This window comes from Abramis brama, assembly GCF_963993115.1.
Source record: "Abramis brama genome assembly, chromosome: 6".
In the NCBI taxonomy this organism is placed as follows: domain Eukaryota; kingdom Metazoa; phylum Chordata; class Actinopteri; order Cypriniformes; family Leuciscidae; genus Abramis; species Abramis brama.
In genome coordinates, this window is record NC_139968.1 from 46,801,252 (window position 1) to 46,823,667 (window position 22,416).

Genomic DNA, 22,416 nt, shown 5'->3' on the forward strand with positions numbered 1-22,416 from the left:
AGGGCTCGGCTGAGTCGGATCTCTCCGGTGCTCCGGTTCAGAATCACCAAATTCAGCTCATTTCCCGCCTCAAAGCTGTAGTGGAGCTGATCCGAGACGTCCGGGTCGTGCGCCGGGATCCGCCCGATCACTCCCGAAGGGAAGCTGCTGGTCTTATCGGTGACGTAATTGTTAAAAATGATCTGGAAGTTCTTGAGGACGGGGATGTTGTCGTTCCTGTCGACGAGTTTGATGTGGACCGTGGCTCTGCTGACTAGTGGAGCAGATGTGGCCTGAACCACGATGACGTACTCCGAGCGAGTCTCGTAGTCGAGGTCGGTGAGAGCGGTGAGCTCTCCGGAGAAGATGTCCAGTTGGAAGACCTCTGGGATATTGCCTTCGACGATTTGGTACATGATTTGAGCGTTGCTGCCTTCGTCCGGGTCTGACGCGGATATGTGAGCCACAACAAGCCCGATGGGACTGTTCTCCTCCACGAAGATATCAAACTCGTCTTTCTCGAACACAGGCGGGTTATCGTTCACATCTAAAACGGTTACTTGAATGTCAACCGGCGTTTTGAGCGCCGGAACTCCTTTATCAACAGCAAACGCTTGGAGAATATAGATAGGCGTGTTTTCTCGGTCAAGTCGTCGTAGCGTGCGAACGATCCCCGACGTGGACTCGATGATGAAGTCGCCGTCACCATCTTCTCCGCCCTGGAACGTGTAGAAAACTCGCCCGTTGAGGCCTGAGTCACGGTCGATCGCGGAGACTTGCAAAACGCTGGAGAACACGGGAATGTCTTCTGTAACGGAGCCTAAGTAACGATCCCGTAGGAACACGGGTGAGTTGTCATTCACGTCGTTCACAAGGATCTCAAGGTACGTAGTGTCGGATTTCTGCGGGATGCCGTTGTCTCGAGCCGTGATGGCGAGCGTGTACGAAACTTGATCTTCGTAGTCCAGCTCCAACCGCGTGGTTACGGCTCCGCTGTCCGCGTCGATGTGAAACTGAGGGATGCTATCGTCCATGAAGTATGTAATCCGAGCGTTTTCGCCCGTATCCTCATCCGTTGCACTGATCATCACCACTGTTGTGCCGACGCCCCGGTCCTCGTTGATGTTGACGGTGTAATGTGAGCTCTGGAAGACTGGTCTGTGAGTGTTAGCATCCGTGACGTTAACGTAAACCTTCCCCGTGTCGAAGCGTGTGCCGTCTGACGCCATGACGGTTAGCACGTACTGTCTCTCCAGCTTGTAGTCTAGCGGTAGCGCGAGCGTTATTAAGCCTCCGCCGCTCTGGCTGGTGATAGAGAAACGGTTTCTGGTGTTTCCGCTTGAGATCTGATACGTCACAACGCTGTTGATATCCTGATCGACGGCGGACACGGTTACGACACTCGTTCCTACAGCCGCGTCCTCGTTCAGACGCATGTAATACGCCTTTTGCGTAAACTCAGGGTTGTTGTCGTTAACGTCTAGAATGGTCATGCTAATGCTAGCGGAGGAAGACATAGCCGGCGTTCCGTGGTCTCGTGCTTCCACTCCGAAGTTATAAAAGTCCACGCTTTCTCTATCCAACTCGGATGCTACGATAATCCAGCCTGTGCTGTTGTTAATGGCGAATGGGAAGTTTGGCGTAGTCTCTGTGAGACGGTATTCCAAACGGGAGTTTTCGCCAGCATCGGCATCTATAGCTTGAATGTGAATGACGGAGTATCCGACGGGAACGTTTTCCAGCACCGTAGCCTGGAACGGAGTGCTGACGAATATCGGCGCGTTGTCGTTAACGTCAAGAACTTGCACCGTGACGAGGCCACTGATGTTGGAGAGCGGTGGGCGTCCGCCATCTTGCGCTCGAATGCGAAGCATGTACTCTTTATTTATCTCGTAATCCAGCTGACTCACAAGGTCCAGTTTCCCCGTTTGAGCGTCGATGTAGAACTGGCCTCGCGTGTTTCCACTCATGATGCTGAAATGGACCACGGCGTTGTTCCCCCGGTCCTGGTCGGTCGCCGTAACCTGCAGGATTTCTGTGTTGGGCGTCAAGTCTTCGGGAACTTGAACGACGTAGCGTTTCTCGCTGAACTGTGGTGCATTGTCGTTATCGTCCTCCACAACAATGCACACAGTTGCCGTAGCGCTGCGAGGCCCGGGGTCATGACCTTGATCGTTCGCTTCAACCAGTAGCATGTAGGATTCAACAGTTTCGCGGTCGACTAGACCTCGTGTGCGAATAACGCCGGAGCGGGAATCGATCTCGAATACGTTGTTAGTCCCATTGTTTAGCAAATGATAAAGGATGTTTCCGTTGACGGGAGCGTCGCCATCCGTGGCACGTACAGTCAAGACCTCGTAACCGATTTCCAAGTTTTCTCGCACGCTTTCTTTATAGTCTTCCTGTTCGAAGACAGGGTCGTGATCGTTTGTATCGCTAACCGTTACGGTGAGAGTCGCCATGGCAGTACGTCGTGGCGTTCCGTGATCCACAGCCGTGACTCTAAACACATGTGTGTCCTTCGTTTCTCTATCTAGTATCTCCATGGTGGAAACAACTCCGGTGGCTGGGTCAACGGCGAAAAGATTGTTGGAACGACTATCAAACAAGGCCTCTAAGAAGTATTCCAACCTGCCAGCTTCACCCTCGTCCGGGTCAACAGCTTTTAAAACAACAACAAAAGTCCCGGATGGTTGATTCTCTGGAACGGACACCTGATACATGGGAGGTTGAAACTGAGGGTTATTGTTTACGTTCCTTCTCCTCCTGCTCAGAAGCCCTGAGTTTGAGCGCGCGGCCCGTTTAAGTAACGTCCTCAGGTGAGTTTGAGTGAACGGACCGCGACCCACGCGCCAGTGCGCATGCGCGACACCCGTACGTGCGTGTCCCACGCAGCGCAGTTGAAACTCTAGCATTGAGTCGCGAGGGAAACACAGCGGAGCCGAAGTAAACAAACGACCCTCGGAGACGTAAAACGCTGAAGTCCCGGTTACGTTACACTGCGTCGGGTTGCCCGGTAACACATCAAACACACGGAAAACAGCGGTCCCCGCCTCATGACACTCTGAAGCATCTATTAAACTTATAATCTCCACGTCTAGTTTTTCTTCGCGTTTGCGTTTAAGCGCGCAGTTCTTTCCGTGAACGTGCACATTATACTGGCTTGTTAAAAGGTGTCTAAACCCGGACGCCTTATCCACACAGTCCATGATCGCGTACACAGTGAACGGGTTCGAAAGAACCGATTCGCAGTTCAAAGCGCCGGAGAAAGTGAGCACTCCCGCGTCCCGGTGAAGGAAACTCTCCGCGAACCGGGGAACGATGAGCTGGTCCAGCGCGCAGGAGCCGGTGATCGCGATCGCGGTGCCCGGTCCCGCATCCTCACTCACGTGCACATCGAAACAATCCACGAGCCACGGGAGTTCAAACCACCCGAAAACAATGAGCAACAAATCCCACTTCATCGCTCCTCGCTGCTGCTCTTCCACGGAGAATGAATTACATCCAGTTTTTCCCTTCAAAGTTGGCGTGTGGAGTCTCCATGCTGATCCACGCACTGCGGTCACACACACACGCGCACACACACACCTCCAGTGAATCCGGGGAGGGGGATCATTAACATAAACCTGATTCAGAGCGTCGGGAGAGAGAGAAACAGAGGGAGAGGGAGAGGAGAGGAGAGGAGAGGAGAGGAGGAGGGGGGGGATGGGGCGCAGTGGGGGCAGATCTCAAAAGGGCAACTGCCCCAAGACACCCTGCCGATGCTATTCAGAAAATATATTTGCTCTGGAGAGGAAAATCAAGTCATTTTACTAAGTAAAGAATTGTATTAGACTCAGTCCTTTATCGTCGAAAGAGCGTTAAAGTTGTTGTATTACTATTTAATAACAGTGCACTACAAATACACAAAGCTGGCAAGTTCCAGAAAGGCTATAAAGATGCAAATAATACTTATCCCAAGCTAACAGGGAACGTTTTGTCAAAGTATGAACAAACGTTATTCTAGTAGCCTAACGTTAATATTAATAATAATAATAATAATAATAATAATAAATTGTATTTATATCGCGCTTTTCTTATACCCAAAGCGCTAGAGCTAGAACGTTCGTGCAGTTATCTGGTCTTTAATAATGTTCTCAAAACGTTAGCACTAAAACATTTCGTTAATGGAACGTTTGTCTATTTTTTTTAACTTTACTGCTTGTTTCAGAACGTTCTTGTTTCAGAACGTTCTTCATTTCCTATAATGATTGCAAAATGATAAAATGGAATGTTAACGTTGGCCAAAAAAAGTTTAAACGTTAAAAATGGACGTTCTGAACGTTCCACTAAACCGCCAAATAATAGGCTAATACAATTTTTTTTTTAAACCCTGACAATTGTGTGACTGATGATTTGATTAGGTTATTTGATCTGCTTAGCAACATTAACATCATTAATGCACATTTATAAAGGAGCAAAATATATAAATAAATAGCTAAGTCATCAATTTTAAAATGAAACAGAAATGCATCCGACGGCTAAACAAAGAAAACACATTTTAAATATCAGTGAAATGAGTCGGGAAAAGCTCTTTCAGTTCTCCGCGTGAGAGTTGTGTGTTTTGTGTGACTGCTGGTGCATTAGCAGAGCTCCTGAGTTGTTTAAATAATATTTTATGATTTTTCCCCCCAGAAATGTTTGATGTTATCTTGGCGCCTCCTGCTGTCCCGAACATGTCAGCGCATGTGCAGTATTCCGTTTTACCTCACAGACAGGTAAAATCTATTATCTTGAAATAACGAGTGTGTTTCTGTGGTACATAATAATATTTAAATACCTACCATTGCGTTTAATATTTACATTTACTGCCCTGACTCATTTAAATCAATATCAGCACGTGCCCTGTGAACTGCGTTTGTATTGGACTACCGATAGAGGACGCTGTTCCCCGGATGATGTGAAGCGGGGCACGTGATCTAACGAACCTTCTCATTACAGATAATTGCTGAATAACTCTACCGGATTTGATTTATATGGGGCACAATCGTTTGATTAATATTTCACGACACGTATCTCGACCTAAAGTTTTCACATATTTTATAAAATATTCTATTCTGCCCAGCAACGGCTCGGCGAAGATTCGCGCTCCTTTTTTCCTGAGGATAAAATGTCGTCCAAAAATGAAATAACGAGAGTAATCAAAAGAAGAGAACGAGTAAGAATTAACATGAAAATGCTAGTGTCAAAATTTGTATAAAAACAGACAGTTTAAACAACAGCTCGCATTTATTGAGTGCTAAAGATTTGTCTTATGAATGAAAAGGAAAGTCTCCTCATCAAACACAGATTTACTGTGTGATTGTTAATTTCATTAAGATATGATTAATTAATCACCAGAGAAGATGAGATGTGTGTATAATGCGTGATAACGGCCGATTTACTGGATATTATCCGGCCTATTACAAATGAGTTTATGCTGATGAAATATTGATTAGCGTGTAATTGACTTTATTATGTGAGAAAGAGACATGACAGTAAATGATTGTCGAGCACCAAAGCAACTTGTGTATGTTTACCAGCATTTTACAGTAAAACGTTTTAAACAAACATAACACACAGTTAGTTTTTACTATTTTTATTGTAGCTGGAGGCCCTAAAACAACAAACTTGTAAGCTTTACAAAAAACAAACAAAAAATGACCAAAAGGAGAAAAAAAATGACATAATAATCCACCCTGAAGAAAACAACGAAACCGTCTGACGCTCCCAGATGGACAGAGAGAGAGAGAGACGGGAGGAATATGTTTGCTGCTTTTGTTAATGACACACACACTCGCACATACACACACTCGCACTCATCTGTGTGGATTCAAACAGAACGTTTAATATTAACAGCAAAATCAATATTAATGATAGAGGTCATAATACATACATGTGTGTATATTTATATATATTTATATATATATCCCGCCTCTCCTGGAAAACTTGTTCTTCTGATGGCGGGAGAAAAGCTCCGCCCCCACGGTGATGTCATCAATCAGACACAAACAAACAGCACTGGTTTAATACTACATGATTACAGACAGAGAGAGAGAGAGAGAGAGAGAGAGACGGGTGCATCGAACAAAAAACAAAAAGCCTTTTCTCCTTTTTCATTTGTTTTCCACAGACAGAGAGAGTGAGGTGGAGAGACAGAGAGAGAGTGAGAGAGAGAGAGATGGTCTCTAGCTTTGCTGTTTGCGTTGGCTAAGCGCGATCATCAGGTCGTTCTTCAGAGCCTCCTGCTTCGATTTATCCGCCAGCGTCTGGACACTCCTGAAACACACACACACACAGATGTAAGAGAGGAAAACACACACACTTCAACGACTTCCATCGCAAACTGAATCAACCGCATGAATCTGCGCTGAGTTTAACGGGCGACTCACTGGGGTTGGGCATCGTCTGAATTTTAACGATTCTAATTTCGATTCTGCTCATCGATTCCTAATTTTGATTCCAATAAGGTACAAAAAAGCAAAACCTTAAGCTGTGTTCACACTACAAGCGACTGTGTTGAATTTGAATTGAATTTTAACAATTCCAATAAGGTTAAAGAAAAAAACAACTTAAGATATCATTCACATTTAGTGTTATTGTAAAACATGTAACTGTGTCTGAGTATCATGAACAGAAATCATCAGGATGAAGAACACTCACACAAGCGTTTGCCTGAGGTTTAAAAACACCATAGAAGAACAACTAGCAGAACTAATATACACTTCAGCATTATTAAAGACAATAAACGTGTGCATGTGGATTAGTGTTATTATAGAGACGGCATATATATTATATGTTATATTAGGAATATTAGGCTGCTGTCTCTTTAAGAGCTGCACGATCCGATACACTGACACACACCTGTGAAAAACGTCTCTCGCTCAGAGTGTTGAAAGTCATATTGAAGTATGATCACAAAAGGAATCGGTAAGAGGAATCGAAATTTTAATTTAATAAGTATCCGATTCCCAACCCGACTTCTCACACATTAATGTTGGTGAGCTGTACCCAGAATGCACCTGCATGCAGTTAGTGTGTTTGTTAAGGAGGTCGTGCAGGCACACACACACACACACACGCCTCTGACCCTAGTCAATGTAGATCTGACGCTGGGTCAGAACCTGAGAGAGCTCCCGCTGCAACTGACGGTACTTTTGATTATCAGGAAGAGACTCGATAGATCTGGAGCCCATCGACACAATGATAGAGAGACACAGAGAGACACAGAGAGAGAGAGAGAGAGAGAGAGATGGGTGAAGAGACAGACAGAGAGAGAGAGAGAGAGAGACGGGTGAAGAGACAGACAGACAGAGAGAGAGAGAGAGAGAGACGGGTGAAGAGACAGACAGAGAGAGAGAGAGAGACAGAGAGACAGAGAGAGATAGAGAGACACAGAGAGAGAGAGAGAGAGAGAGAGACGGGTGAAGAGACAGACAGACAGAGAGAGAGAGACGGGTGAAGAGACAGACAGAGAGAGAGACGGGTGAAGAGACAGACAGAGAGAGAGACGGGTGAAGAGACAGACAGACAGAGAGAGAGAGACGGGTGAAGAGACAGACAGAGAGAGAGACGGGTGAAGAGACAGACAGAGAGAGAGAGAGAGACGGGTGAAGAGACAGACAGACAGAGAGAGAGAGAGAGAGACGGGTGAAGAGACAGACAGACAGAGAGAGAGAGAGAGACGGGTGAAGAGACAGACAGAGAGAGAAAGAGAGAGAGAGACAGAGAGAGAGAAAGAGAGACGGGTGAAGAGACAGACAGAGAGAGAGAGAGAGAGACGGGTGAAGAGACAGACAGAGAGAGAGAGAGAGAGACGGGTGAAGAGACAGACAGACAGAGAGAGAGAGAGAGAGACGGGTGAAGAGACAGACAGAGAGAGAGAGAGAGACAGAGAGACAGAGAGAGATAGAGAGACACAGAGAGAGAGAGAGAGAGAGAGAGACGGGTGAAGAGACAGACAGACAGAGAGAGAGAGACGGGTGAAGAGACAGACAGAGAGAGAGACGGGTGAAGAGACAGACAGAGAGAGAGAGAGAGACGGGTGAAGAGACAGACAGAGAGAGAGAGAGAGAGACGGGTGAAGAGACAGACAGAGAGAGAGAGAGAGAGAGAGACAGAGAGAGAGAAAGAGAGACGGGTGAAGAGACAGACAGAGAGAGAGAGAGAGAGACAGGTGAAGAGACAGACAGAGAGAGAGAGAGAGAGACGGGTGAAGAGACAGACAGAGAGAGAAAGAGAGAGAGAGACAGAGAGAGAGAAAGAGAGACGGGTGAAGAGACAGACAGAGAGAGAGAGAGAGAGACGGGTGAAGAGACAGACAGACAGAGAGAGAGAGACGGGTGAAGAGACAGACAGAGAGAGAGACGGGTGAAGAGACAGACAGAGAGAGAGAGAGAGACGGGTGAAGAGACAGACAGACAGAGAGAGAGAGAGAGAGACGGGTGAAGAGACAGACAGACAGAGAGAGAGAGAGAGACGGGTGAAGAGACAGACAGAGAGAGAGAGAGAGACGGGTGAAGAGACAGACAGAGAGAGAGAGAGAGAGACGGGTGAAGAGACAGACAGAGAGAGAGAGAGAGACGGGTGAAGAGACAGACAGAGAGAGAAAGAGAGAGAGAGACAGAGAGAGAGAAAGAGAGACGGGTGAAGAGACAGACAGAGAGAGAGAGAGAGAGACAGGTGAAGAGACAGACAGAGAGAGAGAGAGAGACGGGTGAAGAGACAGACAGAGAGAGAGAGAGAGAGAGAGAGAGAGAGAGAGAGAGAGACAGGTGAAGAGACAGACAGAGGAATGAAAAACAGTGGATAAATATGAGGAAACCTCAGCAGGAAGAGATGAAGAATCTGTAATGAATCTGTCATTTTGAATCAATCCATTTGCGACCAGAATAATGAAACAAAAACACATATGTAACATGGAGTGAATGACTTAAAAAAAAAAAACCTGTTGTGGAAGTTCATATGAGAAACGTGGGTAAAAATGTAGATTTTCTGATTCGTAGAAGGAAAACATGCGAATCTCTTAAATTCAGTTCTCGCTGGCCGACTCTTCTGAATCAGTTCATTCAAGACGACTCCGACTCTTCTGAATCAGTTCATTCAAGACGACTCAATCTCAAACGTTCCCGTTTCACAGCGTATGAATCTGACCCAGGCTATCATCGAGAACTAAAACCAAAACTATTAAGAAAAGCTTTTCTGTTAACTGTTAATTAGTTGAAAAATGAAACGAAAATGAAAAAATGTTGCCTTGGCAGTAAAATGAAAGAAGTGAAGTTTAAAACTAACTAAAACTGAAATAAAAATAAATTAAACCTTAAAAGCAATATTAAAAAAAACACTAATAAAATGACAAAAGCACATAATGAAATAAAAAATGTAACTAAAATTAACATGAAAACTAAAAAATATTAAAATAAAAGCTAATTCAAAACAATGCAACTAAAATAGAAAGTAAAATAACACTGATCTGAAGTGAGTAACGACACTGATTCATGAGTCTCAAGTACAACTGTACAAGTTCCTGAGTCTGAACACGAGTGAGTCGAGAACTGTGAGCAGTTCAGTGAGTCATCAGAGGGATTCTCAGTCAGCGAGTCTGAGTCGGTTCATTAAAAGAATCACTCATATGACTCTAGTTGCTGGTTCACTTAGAGTCTGAACACGAGTGAGTCGAGAACTCAACAGATGCTGTGACTTTAGTTGTAGATGAGGAAACGCACGAGTAGACGAGTGAAGACGACCAGAGCGTCACAGAAGTCGAGTGTGTGTCGAGTGTGTGTCGAGTGTGTGTCGAGTGTGTGTCGTGTGATCGTACCTCAGGCCGTTCACGATGTCCTTGGTCTTTCCAAAGTATATTTCATTGAGAGTGGAGCGGATCTTGTTCTCCATGTCCTAAAAGACACACACACACCGTTAAAACATGTATGACGACATGTGTAACCTAAACTAGCACTGAAGCGTGTGTGTGTGTGTGTGTGAGAGAGTAAGTGAGTGATTGAGAGAGTGTGTGAGTGAGTGAGTGAGTGAGTGTGAGTGAGTGAGTGAGTGAGTGAGTGAGTGAGTGAGTGAGTGAGTGAGTGAGTGAGTGAGTGAGAGAGTGAGAGAGTGAGTGAGTGAGTGAGTGAGTGAGTGAGAGAGTGAGTGTGAGAGTGAGTGTGAGAGTGAGTGAGTGAGTGTGAGAGAGAGAGTGAGTGAGTGAGTGAGTGAGTGAGAGAGTGAGTGAGTGAGTGAGTGAGTGAGTGAGTGAGTGAGTGTGAGAGAGAGAGTGAGTGAGTGAGTGAGAGAGTGAGTGTGAGAGTGAGTGAGTGAGTGTGAGAGAGAGAGTGAGTGAGTGAGTGAATCACCTCCACCAGGCGTCCAATGTTGGCAATGTGAGGGGAAGATTCGCCGACCGTCTCATCTTTCTCCATCTGAGAGACACACACACAGGTCAGCAGCACACAGTAACTGGACACGCGAGTATAAGTGTGTGTGTGTGTGCGCGAGTGTTACCTGTCGAGTGAGGCTGCCGCCCAGGTTCATGGTTCCAGAGCCGGTTTTGGTGGTCTGAAGCCACAGCATGACGGTGGACGTGAGTTTATAATGAGCTGTGCGGCCGCTGGACTTCTCCTGAAACACACACACACACAGACATTCACACACTTCCTGTTTCGCTGACATTGCAAATGACATCACTTCCCGGATGTGTGTGTCTCACCTGCACCTCCACCACATGGATGGAGTCCCAGCATCCCTTGATCTTCTTGGAGCCGTCGCCGGCCTTCTTGATGAGGATGACTCCAGCGAACCCGTGATCCAGATCCCACAGGTAGACGGAGGAGACCCCGCCCTCGAAGTACCTGTGGGCGGAGCAGAGCGCGTCAGCCAATGGCAGCGCGGCGGGCGCTGAGGGGGAGGGGCTTGTACTCACAGGTCTCGGTACTGGTCGAAGGCGTTGTTGGCCTCCACCTCCAGCTTCCTGAGCCGCGCGGAGGGCATCGCTCCATCGTCGATCGGGGGCTCGTACTTATTACTCCAGGGGGATCTGGGACACGCAAACACACACGTGAGATCATCAGAGCGCGCAAACACACGCGTGACATCATCAGAGCGCGCAAACACACACACGTGACATCATCAGAGGGCGCAAACACACACGTGAGATCATCAGAGCGCGCAAACACACACACGTGACATCATCAGAGCGCGCAAACACACGCGTGACATCATCAGAGCGCGCAAACACACGCGTGACATCATCAGAGCGCGCAAACACACACGTGACATCATCAGAGCGCGCAAAAACACACCATTTTAATCGCTCTGGAATGGTTAAATTAAGTTTTAGTAATCCAAAATCATATCTAAATTAAAATTATGAAACGTATGCAATTTAACAACAATTTATTAAGAGTTTAACAAATAATATTTTTAGGGCCCTATGGTCCGTGTACTTTTTCGTTCATTCATTATTCCATTTCGGAATGAAAGATGAAATGTAAAAAAGGGTGCAGCTTGGTTTTTTGTTTAAAAGAAAAAAAGCAGAAATGGCTGTATTTTGTTTTCCAAATGTATTGTTGTCATCAAATAATAGTATTAGAAAATTGGACCCCATTCCGATCGTTTTTTAATTTGTAATATTTATTTGTACGTTTATTGTATTTCATTTGACTGATCCTATCTTTACCCGGAAGTAAATTACACCGTCGTGCGAAGTCATAGATATCTACACTAGATGTCGCCTTGGCTACGGCAGTTCATTGGAACGAATGCGTCAATAGAGCCGCCATCTTGGAACAGGGGAGCCCCTCCTCTTTGATGCATCAGCGTCAATGTAGGCAAAGGTCTAACGGAAATAAAATCACCATAAATCGTCATGAATGCGATTTTCTAGTTTTTTTGGTCCGTTCCAACGGTCAGACATTAAGGTTTAGATATTAAGATAATCTACTTCTTTTTCAAAATATAATGCATAGTGCTAGTAGGCCTACGTTTATTAGTCACATTCTTCCACTTGAGTAAACTTAGAATGAACTATCGCTACACATATATATATATAAACTTGGCCACTAAATATTTAATATTAAATTATTTTAATGATCACAATTAAAGTTTTAATTTTATTAAATTGAACAAGCACAACATTCAGCATTCAATCAAATATTCTAAAAGATGTATTATTAATAATGTTATTTCAACATAATATCTCGTTATTTCGACATAATATGTGTGTGTGCAACAAGCAAGATGTGCATTTGTAAATCCGGTGACGCGTGCATTGATTGTTATTAATAAACTAGTGTTTTCTGAGTCAGTGTCGCTGCAAAGATGAAGTTGCCGATCGCCATATTCGTAGTGAACGCGCCTATAGAGAGAAATGCACATTATGGATTACATAATCAGAGATGGCCTTTTTCTTTTCGTTTGAATTATTTCGTTTAAAGACATTTCAAGCTTTGTGTATTTGATGTATTTCTCATGTCTGTGTGAGGCATACGCTGAGTTTCGTGAAGTTAGGATGAGATGCGCTCCAGTTAATGTGCAGTGCAAGTGACCGCGCTGGGAAAAACAAAACATTATAATATTTTACCAAATATGAAAGTAAATGCGCTTTAATGGCTACAACAGTACAGTAGGCCTACAGACTCTCGATTTCTACAAATTGCTGCACATTCATTTAATTCTGAATTTTGCACACACAAGTTGAAAGGCATTTGTTCAAATCAAGTTCACGGATAATTGTGCGTGCATCTATTAATCATTATGATACTAAAATCATAAAGTAGGCTATGCTATGTACAAAAAATCAGATGAGCCCAGAATATGAACGCAACGTTTAATTACACGTTAAGCATTTTCCTCCCATAGAAAACCATTCACTCAGCGTATGCCTCACACACACATGAGAAATACATCAAACACACAAAGCCTGAAATGTCTTTAAACGCAATAATTTCTCACACACCGTTTTTTAAAGTTCATCTTTCATTCCGGAATAGAATAATGAATGAACGAAAAACTACACGGACCCCGTATGAAATCCCAAATTCATTTTTCTGGTTTAATTAAACTTGAATAACCAAAAAGCACATTTAATCCACTAAATTAAAATTTTAACTTCCTTTATTACAATTTTAACAGTATTAGAACATGTTTTAGCATTTCAGAAATGTTGCTGTGCGTTTAAATTTTTCTGTATTCGTGATTTAATACAAATTCATCATCAAAAACAGCGGTAAATCAAACGACATTAACAATTTAATGAATATTTTCAAAAGTTAAAGTTTCTGGTGTGTTGTGTCATGTATGTGAGCATGGAGTGGTTGACCTCTGACCTGTAGGAGTCGCCGTCGCGGTTGTAGTCGCACAGCAGATAGTCTTTGCCCACGACTTTATCACGAGCGATCTTCAGCGGCTGATCCACAGACGACAGCAGATCTTCACACAGGCTGGGCACCTGAACACACACACACACACACACACAGAACAAATGATTCACCCTGCTGGAGAGGAAGTGGATTCCTGTCACACACTCATTACTGAACCATCAAGCGTCACACACACACACTGAGAGAGGTTCGCTCCTGCTGCGTGACTGACACCAGCGCTAATAACCGCTAACAACAGAGCGAACACCACAGTTCAGACACACTCAGCTCTGACTCACAGAAGCAGAGATTTAGCTGGACATCTTTCGCTCTCTTACTCATGATGAAAACAGACTGCTCAAAAAATGACCAAAAACACAATAACAGCATCATAACACTCGTGCGCTGTACTGAAAGAAGCGTCATCTAAAAGATTCCTGTAGTCCGCTTTGTATCATGACAACGCCACTTCAGGCTTTACTTCAAAACTCTAGTGTGTTTCTCTCGGCGTAACAGCGTGAGGGATTTACCGGAGACTCAACTCAGCGCTCGGTCAAATATATATTATTTTTTTTATAAAATAGGTTTAAGTTTAACTAAAATTACTAAAACCTTAAATTAAATTTATATAGAAAATGTTAAAAAAACAAACAAAAACTAATAAAAATGACAAAAGCACATAGAATTACTAAAATGGGAAAAAAATATATGCATCACACACACTTTTATATATATACACACACTTATATTTCAGTTTTAGTGTATATACATACAGTGAGGAAAATAAGTATTTGTACACCCTGCTATTTTGCAAGTTCTCCCACTTGGAAATCATGGAGGGGTCTGAAATTGTCATCATAGGTGCATGTCCACTGTGAGAGACATAATCTAAAAAAAAAATTTAACTATTTATTTGTATGATACAGCTGCAAATAAGTATTTGAACACCTGTCTATCAGCTAGAATTCTGACCCTCAAAGACCTGTTAGTCTGCCTTTAAAATGTCCACCTCCACTCCATTTATTATCCTAAATTAGATGCACCTGTTTGAGGTCGTTAGCTGCATAAAGACACCTGTCCACCCCATACAATCAGTAAGAATCCAACTACTAACATGGCCAAGACCAAAGAGCTGTCCAAAGACACTAGAGACAAAATTGTACACCTCCACAAGGCTGGGAAGGGCTACGGGGAAATTGCCAAGCAGCTTGGTGAAAAAAGGTCCACTGTTGGAGCAATCATTAGAAAATGGAAGAAGCTAAACATGACTGTCAATCTCCCTCGGACTGGGGCTCCATGCAAGATCTCACCTCGTGGGGTCTCAATGATCCTAAGAAAGGTGAGAAATCAGCCCAGAACTACACGGGAGGAGCTGGTCAATGACCTGAAAAGAGCTGGGACCACCGTTTCCAAGGTTACTGTTGGTAATACACTAAGACGTCATGGTTTGAAATCATGCATGGCACGGAAGGTTCCCCTGCTTAAACCAGCACATGTCAAAGCCCGTCTTAAGTTTGCCAATGACCATTTGGATGATCCAGAGGAGTCATGGGAGAAAGTCATGTGGTCAGATGAGACCAAAATAGAACTTTTTGGTCATAATTCCACTAAACGTGTTTGGAGGAAGAAGAATGATGAGCACCATCCCAAGAACACCATCCCTACTGTGAAGCATGGGGGTGGTAGCATCATGCTTTGGGGGTGTTTTTCTGCACATGGGACAGGGCGACTGCACTGTATTAAGGAGAGGATGACCGGGGCCATGTATTGCGAGATTTTGGGGAACAACCTCCTTCCCTCAGTTAGAGCACTGAAGATGGGTCGAGGCTGGGTCTTCCAACATGACAATGACCCGAAGCACACAGCCAGGATAACCAAGGAGTGGCTCTGTAAGAAGCATATCAAGGTTCTGGCGTGGCCTAGCCAGTCTCCAGACCTAAACCCAATAGAGAATCTTTGGAGGGAGCTCAAACTCCGTGTTTCTCAGCGACAGCCCAGAAACCTGACTGATCTAGAGAAGATCTGTGTGGAGGAGTGGGCCAGAATCCCTCCTGCAGTGTGTGCAAACCTGGTGAAAAACTACAGGAAACGTTTGACCTCTAATTGCAAACAAAGGCTACTGTACCAAATATTAACATTGATTTTCTCAGGTGTTCAAATACTTATTTGCAGCTGTATCATACAAATAAATAGTTAAAAAATCGTACATTGTGATTTCTGGATTTTTTTTTTTAGATTATGTCTCTCACAGTGGACATGCACCTACGATGACAATTTCAGACCCTCCATGATTTCTAAGTGGGAGAACTTGCAAAATAGCAGGGTGTTCAAATACTTATTTTCCTCACTGTATATATATATATACTAAAATATAAATTAAAGTTAAATAGAAATATATAAAAAACAAATCAATAAAAGCACATAACAAAATTGCTAATCCTAAAATAAATATAAAAGACTAAACAGAAATGTAAAAAAACTAAAAATGCATAAAATTGCAAAAACTAAAATGAAAACAACAGGCATAAATAAACGTGAAATGTTCTTCACACAGAGCATCAGAAGAGTTTCAGACGTTTGAGTCTGTGATTACTGGAGATGTTTCGGAGCGTGTGAAGGAGAGTGAACACACACACACACACACACACACACTGACCAGGTCGATGAGGTCGCTGAGGTTCTTCTCGATCTGTTGCGGAGGCAGACGCCTCATCAGGTCCAGCGCACAGTCCAACTGCTGCTCGTTCTGCAGACACACACACGAGAACACATCACTGTAACACACACACACACCGCTCACAGCAGCTCTACACACATTACAGGACAATCATCAAACACACACACACGAGAACACATCACTGTAACACACACACCGCTCACAGCAGCTCTACACACATTACAGGACAATCATCAAACACACACACGAGAACACATCACTGTAACACACACACACACACCGCTCACAGCAGCTCTACACACATTACAGGACAATCATCAAACACACACACACGAGAACACATCACTGTAACACACACACACACACCGCTCACAGCAGCTCTACACACATTACAGGACAATCATCAAACACACACACACGAGAACACATCACTGTAACACACACACCGCTCACAGCAGCTCTACACACATTACAGGACAATCATCAAACACACACACGAGAACACATCACTGTAACACACACACACACACCGCTCACAGCAGCTCTACACACATTACAGGACAATCATCAAACACACACACACGAGAACACATCACTGTAACACACACACACACACCGCTCACAGCAGCTCTACACACATTACAGGACAATCATCAAACACACACACACGAGAACACATCACTGTAACACACACACACACACCGCTCACAGCAGCTCTACACACATTACAGGACAATCATCAAACACACACACACGAGAACACATCACTGTAACACACACACACACACCGCTCACAGCAGCTCTACACACATTACAGGACAATCATCAAACACACACACACGAGAACACATCACTGTAACACACACACACACACCGCTCACAGCAGCTCTACACACATTACAGGACAATCATCAAACACACACACACGAGAACACATCACTGTAACACACACACACACACCGCTCACAGCAGCTCTACACACATTACAGGACAATCATCAAACACACACACACGAGAACACATCACTGTAACACACACACACACACCGCTCACAGCAGCTCTACACACATTACAGGACAATCATCAAACACACACACACGAGAACACATCACTGTAACACACACACCGCTCACAGCAGCTCTACACACATTACAGGACAATCATCAAACACACACACGAGAACACATCACTGTAACACACACACACACACCGCTCACAGCAGCTCTACACACATTACAGGACAATCATCAAACACACACACACGAGAACACATCACTGTAACACACACACACACACCGCTCACAGCAGCTCTACACACATTACAGGACAATCATCAAACACACACACGAGAACACATCACTGTAACACACACACACACACACACACACACCGCTCACAACAGCTCTACACACATTACAGGACAATCATCAAACACACACACACGAGAACACATCACTGTAACACACACACACACACCGCTCACAGCAGCTCTACACACATTACAGGACAATCATCAAACACACACACACGAGAACACATCACTGTAACACACACACCGCTCACAGCAGCTCTACACACATTACAGGACAATCATCAAACACACACACGAGAACACATCACTGTAACACACACACACACACCGCTCACAGCAGCTCTACACACATTACAGGACAATCATCAAACACACACACACGAGAACACATCACTGTAACACACACACACACACCGCTCACAGCAGCTCTACACACATTACAGGACAATCATCAAACACACACACACGAGAACACATCACTGTAACACACACACACACACCGCTCACAGCAGCTCTACACACATTACAGGACAATCATCAAACACACACACACGAGAACACATCACTGTAACACACACACCGCTCACAGCAGCTCTACACACATTACAGGACAATCATCAAACACACACACGAGAACACATCACTGTAACACACACACACACACCGCTCACAGCAGCTCTACACACATTACAGGACAATCATCAAACACACACACGAGAACACATCACTGTAACACACACACACACACACACACACACCGCTCACAACAGCTCTACACACATTACAGGACAATCATCAAACACACACACACGAGAACACATCACTGTAACACACACACACACACCGCTCACAGCAGCTCTACACACATTACAGGACAATCATCAAACACACACACACGAGAACACATCACTGTAACACACACACACACACACACACACACACACCGCTCACAGCAGCTCTACACACATTACAGGACAATCATCAATCAATACTTTCTATTCATCAAAGAATCCTGAAAAATAAAATGTATGATCATTTCCACAAAAACACTGATAATCATCATAAATGTTTCTTGAGCATCAGCTGAATTAGCATTAGGGCTGGGTATAGACACAAATTTCACTATTCGATTCGATTTCGATTCAATATTGATTATTTTGGATATCAGGTTCAACACACTGCAAATGTTCTCAAGGAAATGTCTTCAGTGATGCTGTGAACTGGAGTCAGCGGTGGCCTTCATCAGCCTACTGTAATGCTGAAGATACAAATCAACTGATTTGTATACAAACACTTAAAGTTTTACTTATTTTTATAATAATAAAGTTATATGAAATTATATAAAAATTTAAATGGTGGCTGTCATAAAAAACTTTCCAGATTTATTCAAACATGCATTAAATATTGAAGAACATTAAAAATTATAATGAATATGTAATACAGGGTTCTTGCAGGTTTCAGCAAGTCAAATTTAAGACCTTTTTAAGACATTTTAAGACCATAAAGATTGAAATTTAAGACCTACACGACGCATTACCAAATAAATATTCAAATCAAAGAATTAATTGTATTTCAATGAATTCAGTAATTGAAAAAGCATTAATTTAATTTGCAGATAAATCACATTAGTAACCTTCTACACCCAACAGCGCGTGTCAGAGAAAACAACAGAATCAATTTTTTTTTTTTTATAGAAAATTGTACTTTGCATATTATACTGTAAAAAACACATAATTAGTTGATTTTAGTTGATCATGACTAGAGATGAAATGGCATGAACATTTAATTTCATGATTATAGTGACAAAAATGATCATGGTTATCACAGAATCCTGTTCAAAAAGTACAAATACTACACAATGAAATCAATTCACCATGTTTTATGTCGAAAAATGAGAATCGATTAAAATCGAGAAATCGTAATTAGCATAGCTAGATAGATGCACTTTTATGAGCTTCAATCTGTTGGTTGCAATCCACTGCCATAATAAAGCTGGGAAGAGCCAGGACATTTATTAATATAACTCTGTGTTCGTCTGAGAGTGTCACACACACCTAGGATGAGTTGAGGGAGAGTAAAGCATGAGCTAATGTTTGTGTGAAAGTGAGCTATCCTGTAACGGGTTAACTAGTCCTGCATTATTCCTGGCTCTGAATCAGAGAGTAAGTGGAGGTACCTCATCCAAACACCTCCTGCTCCTGACACCCCGTTTACACTCGTGTATGTGTGTGTGTGTGTGAGGGGTCAAAGGGCACACAGGGATCCAAACCACCTGCTCCGGGCCTAAATGTGGTTCGCTGAGAGCAGAACATCTAAACGTGAACTCTCTCGCTGCTGAAGTTATAAACATCAGTCTCCAGGTTTAGTCTGAGGAGAATCTGCTCTCTCTCTCACTCTACATCTATATATCCAATCTCAGACGCTTCATCTGTCAAAACACTGCACACTAAACCCCTCAAACTCCCTCAGACTCCCTCAAACTCCCTCAAACTCCCTCAAACTCCCTCAAACTCCCTCAAACTCCCTCAAACTCTGGAACTACAGGGAGTTTCAACTGACGGCCGATCAAATCCTGATAAACACTTTCACAGCATTATCAGTAGAGTTTACAAAGACCACTTATATCACCTAAAGCCCAACAGAACCAATCAAACCCATCAGAGTCAGAAATATTAACCCTTTAAATACTGACCACCCAAAACCTCTAAACAAACCTAGAAATGAAACCCCAAAATATTAAACTCCCAAACCCCAGAGGACAGTAAAACCTACAAAGATTTAGGGATGATATGAACATTTTGGCCGATACCGATAATTCCTTATATTTTAAAGCCGATAACCGATATATTGGCAGATAAATCTAAATCCAATTTTTTTTATCTAATTTTTGAGAGCCTGATTACAAAAACAAAATCTCACCATTAAAATCCATGTTCCAAACACACCATGATAATGTTCTCATTATGATTCTATGTAGCCGATATGACAGACATGCGAACGTTGAACTGAACTGTATTTCAATCATATTTCAAGCAATTCAGAACCATCATGTTGAACAGTTGCGCATCTGAAGGAAATAATACAGTATTTATCGGCCAAATATGTGCCCATAACATGAACATATATGGGCCGATACCGATATGGTGGGCGATATATCGTGCATCCCTACAAATATTAAACCCCCAAAATACCAGCTAAAAGAAAACCCTTCGAACACTAAAAACCACCTGATAGTTAAACTCAAATGTCAGATCCATCAATACTAACCCTTCAAATACTGACCCCAAACATAAACACCAAAATATCAAACTCTCGAACCCTAAAAGTCTAACGGTGCGTTTACACGACCTGCTGAAAACAGAAGAGCATTTACTGTGTTACTGTACACATACACGGATCCGTGAGAACTGTTACACGGCTGTGTTCTGCTGTCCGGCCAGTAGATGGCGACGTCACTGTGTAAAGAAACCGTAACGCCATTGAACACGTAACACACGAGCATGATTAGCGTTTTTGTAGTTTACACAGAGACGATAATGGTATAGTTTTAAAATCTTGCACTTTAAATCCTGTTTTTAAAAGTTTGCGTTTTCCGGCCCCCAAAACGCCATTGTCGTGTAAATGAACGGCCGAAACGTGGAAAAAGTTCTCAGTTGTCGTATAAACAGCCCCTAATACTAAACCTGAACACGCCAGTCCTGAACACTGACTGACCATTTAATATTGATATTAACATGGACAATTTACTGACGGCAAACGTGACGCGTTCACACCGCGAGCCTTCGAGCTCAATTCAGATTCACTGCTCGGATCCGATATCCTTCTATAGCCGTTCACACTGAGGTTTTAAATGTGGACCGATGTCAGATCAGATTCCAGTGTGAACAGATCATGATCCTGAACAAGAATGTAAACACGTCAGTCTATTACTAACTAAAACACTCAAACACTAAACTCTAATAAAACCCATCAAACAAATGAAAGAAAATAAACCCCAACATTACCCAGAAATCTTACCTAGAACACTTAACCCCAAAACTCCCAAATTAAACCCAAACAAACAATTCAGCAAAGACTAAAACCCACAGAGACCAACCCTAAATATTACACTCCAAACTATGAAGCCCTCAGAAATACAGCTAACATCTCATCCAATACTGAAGAAGAGCTCATCAAACACTCATCAAACACTAAACTAAGCAAATACACCCTCAGATATTAAACTCTGTCAGATAAACTCTCACATAAACATGACCATAAATAATACATAGACCAGAAGACTCTAACAACAAACCCGAGAACCCCTAAAGCAGGCAGTGTTTGTTTCTCCATGTTTTGAAGGATTCCGTGTGTTTTATATTACAGTGTGTGTATTATGTTCTAGTGTGTGTGTGTGTGTGTGTGTGTGTTCGGTTCTCGGCTCAGATTCTGCGAGGGGCAGCGCGGCTCTTCCTAAAACGGGCATCGACCCAATAAGGCGCGCCCCCGCGGGTCTCTCACCATGTCTGCGGCTCTCGGGCTCGGTTCTGCGGGGCTGAAGGCGGGCTCGGCTCGGCTCGGCTCGGTTCGCTGTGCGGGTCTGCTTCAGTGTGTCTGGACGCGGTTCTGCTTCGACTCTCTGACGGAACCCAGCCCTGTCAGCGCTTCACTTCCTCATCCGGGCTCCTGCGGGGGAGGCGCGCGATGCACATCCGGGTCATTCCGCTGCGAGACCGCGCTGGCCAATCACAGGCGCTCGAGTAAGGCATGGCCAAATATAGAAGAAAAGGGGCGTGGCGGAAACTGGGTGGGCGGGGAGCGGGCGGCAGGGGGCGGCAGAGAGCAGCGCTCATTATTACTCAGTCCTTACAATAAACAGATATAGATATAGATAGATATACTCAGAATGACAGTTTAGAATGCACATTTTCACATTTTAAAAATGACTTTAAATTGGAACAAACAAAAAAGCGCTGAAATCATGTAAAGGTTTGAAAGCACTGGATTTTATGTTATATTTCTATTTTTTTATTTCTATTTTTGTTATTCATTTATTTTCTTTCATTTCATGGCAGCTAATGTTAATGTGATAATGTGAA

At 43.5% G+C, this 22,416-nt stretch overlaps 2 protein-coding genes across 3 annotated transcripts in view; both read right to left on the bottom strand.

The window, feature by feature from the left end:
- celsr2 (cadherin, EGF LAG seven-pass G-type receptor 2) overlaps positions 1 to 3,520 on the bottom strand; it is a 64,957-nt gene extending 61,437 nt beyond the window's left edge. Inside the window, exon 1 of the mRNA XM_084117330.1 lies at positions 1 to 3,520. This exon is cut by the window's left edge and continues 47 nt beyond it. Within this exon, the coding sequence (XP_083973456.1) occupies positions 1 to 3,443 (3,443 nt within the window). The 5' untranslated portion in view covers positions 3,444 to 3,520.
- A 2,060-nt stretch (positions 3,521 to 5,580) lies between these two features.
- capzb (capping actin protein of muscle Z-line subunit beta) lies at positions 5,581 to 22,054 on the bottom strand. 2 transcript variants are annotated; one of them, XM_084116720.1, is made up of 10 exons: positions 21,839 to 22,054; positions 16,006 to 16,095; positions 13,317 to 13,438; positions 10,913 to 11,026; positions 10,700 to 10,841; positions 10,495 to 10,611; positions 10,347 to 10,412; positions 9,818 to 9,894; positions 7,088 to 7,182; positions 5,581 to 6,276 (listed from the first exon to the last, which is right to left on the bottom strand). In XM_084116720.1, the coding sequence occupies exons 1-9, from the start codon at positions 21,839 to 21,841 to the stop codon at positions 7,089 to 7,091; spliced, it is 825 nt and encodes a 274-aa protein (XP_083972846.1). In that variant the 5' UTR covers positions 21,842 to 22,054; the 3' UTR covers positions 5,581 to 6,276; position 7,088. The 2 variants fall into 2 exon arrangements, with proteins under 2 accessions (XP_083972846.1, XP_083972847.1); XM_084116721.1 differs by lacking the exon at positions 7,088 to 7,182 and having other exon boundaries at positions 21,839 to 22,020.
- Positions 22,055 to 22,416: the final 362 nt, after the last annotated feature.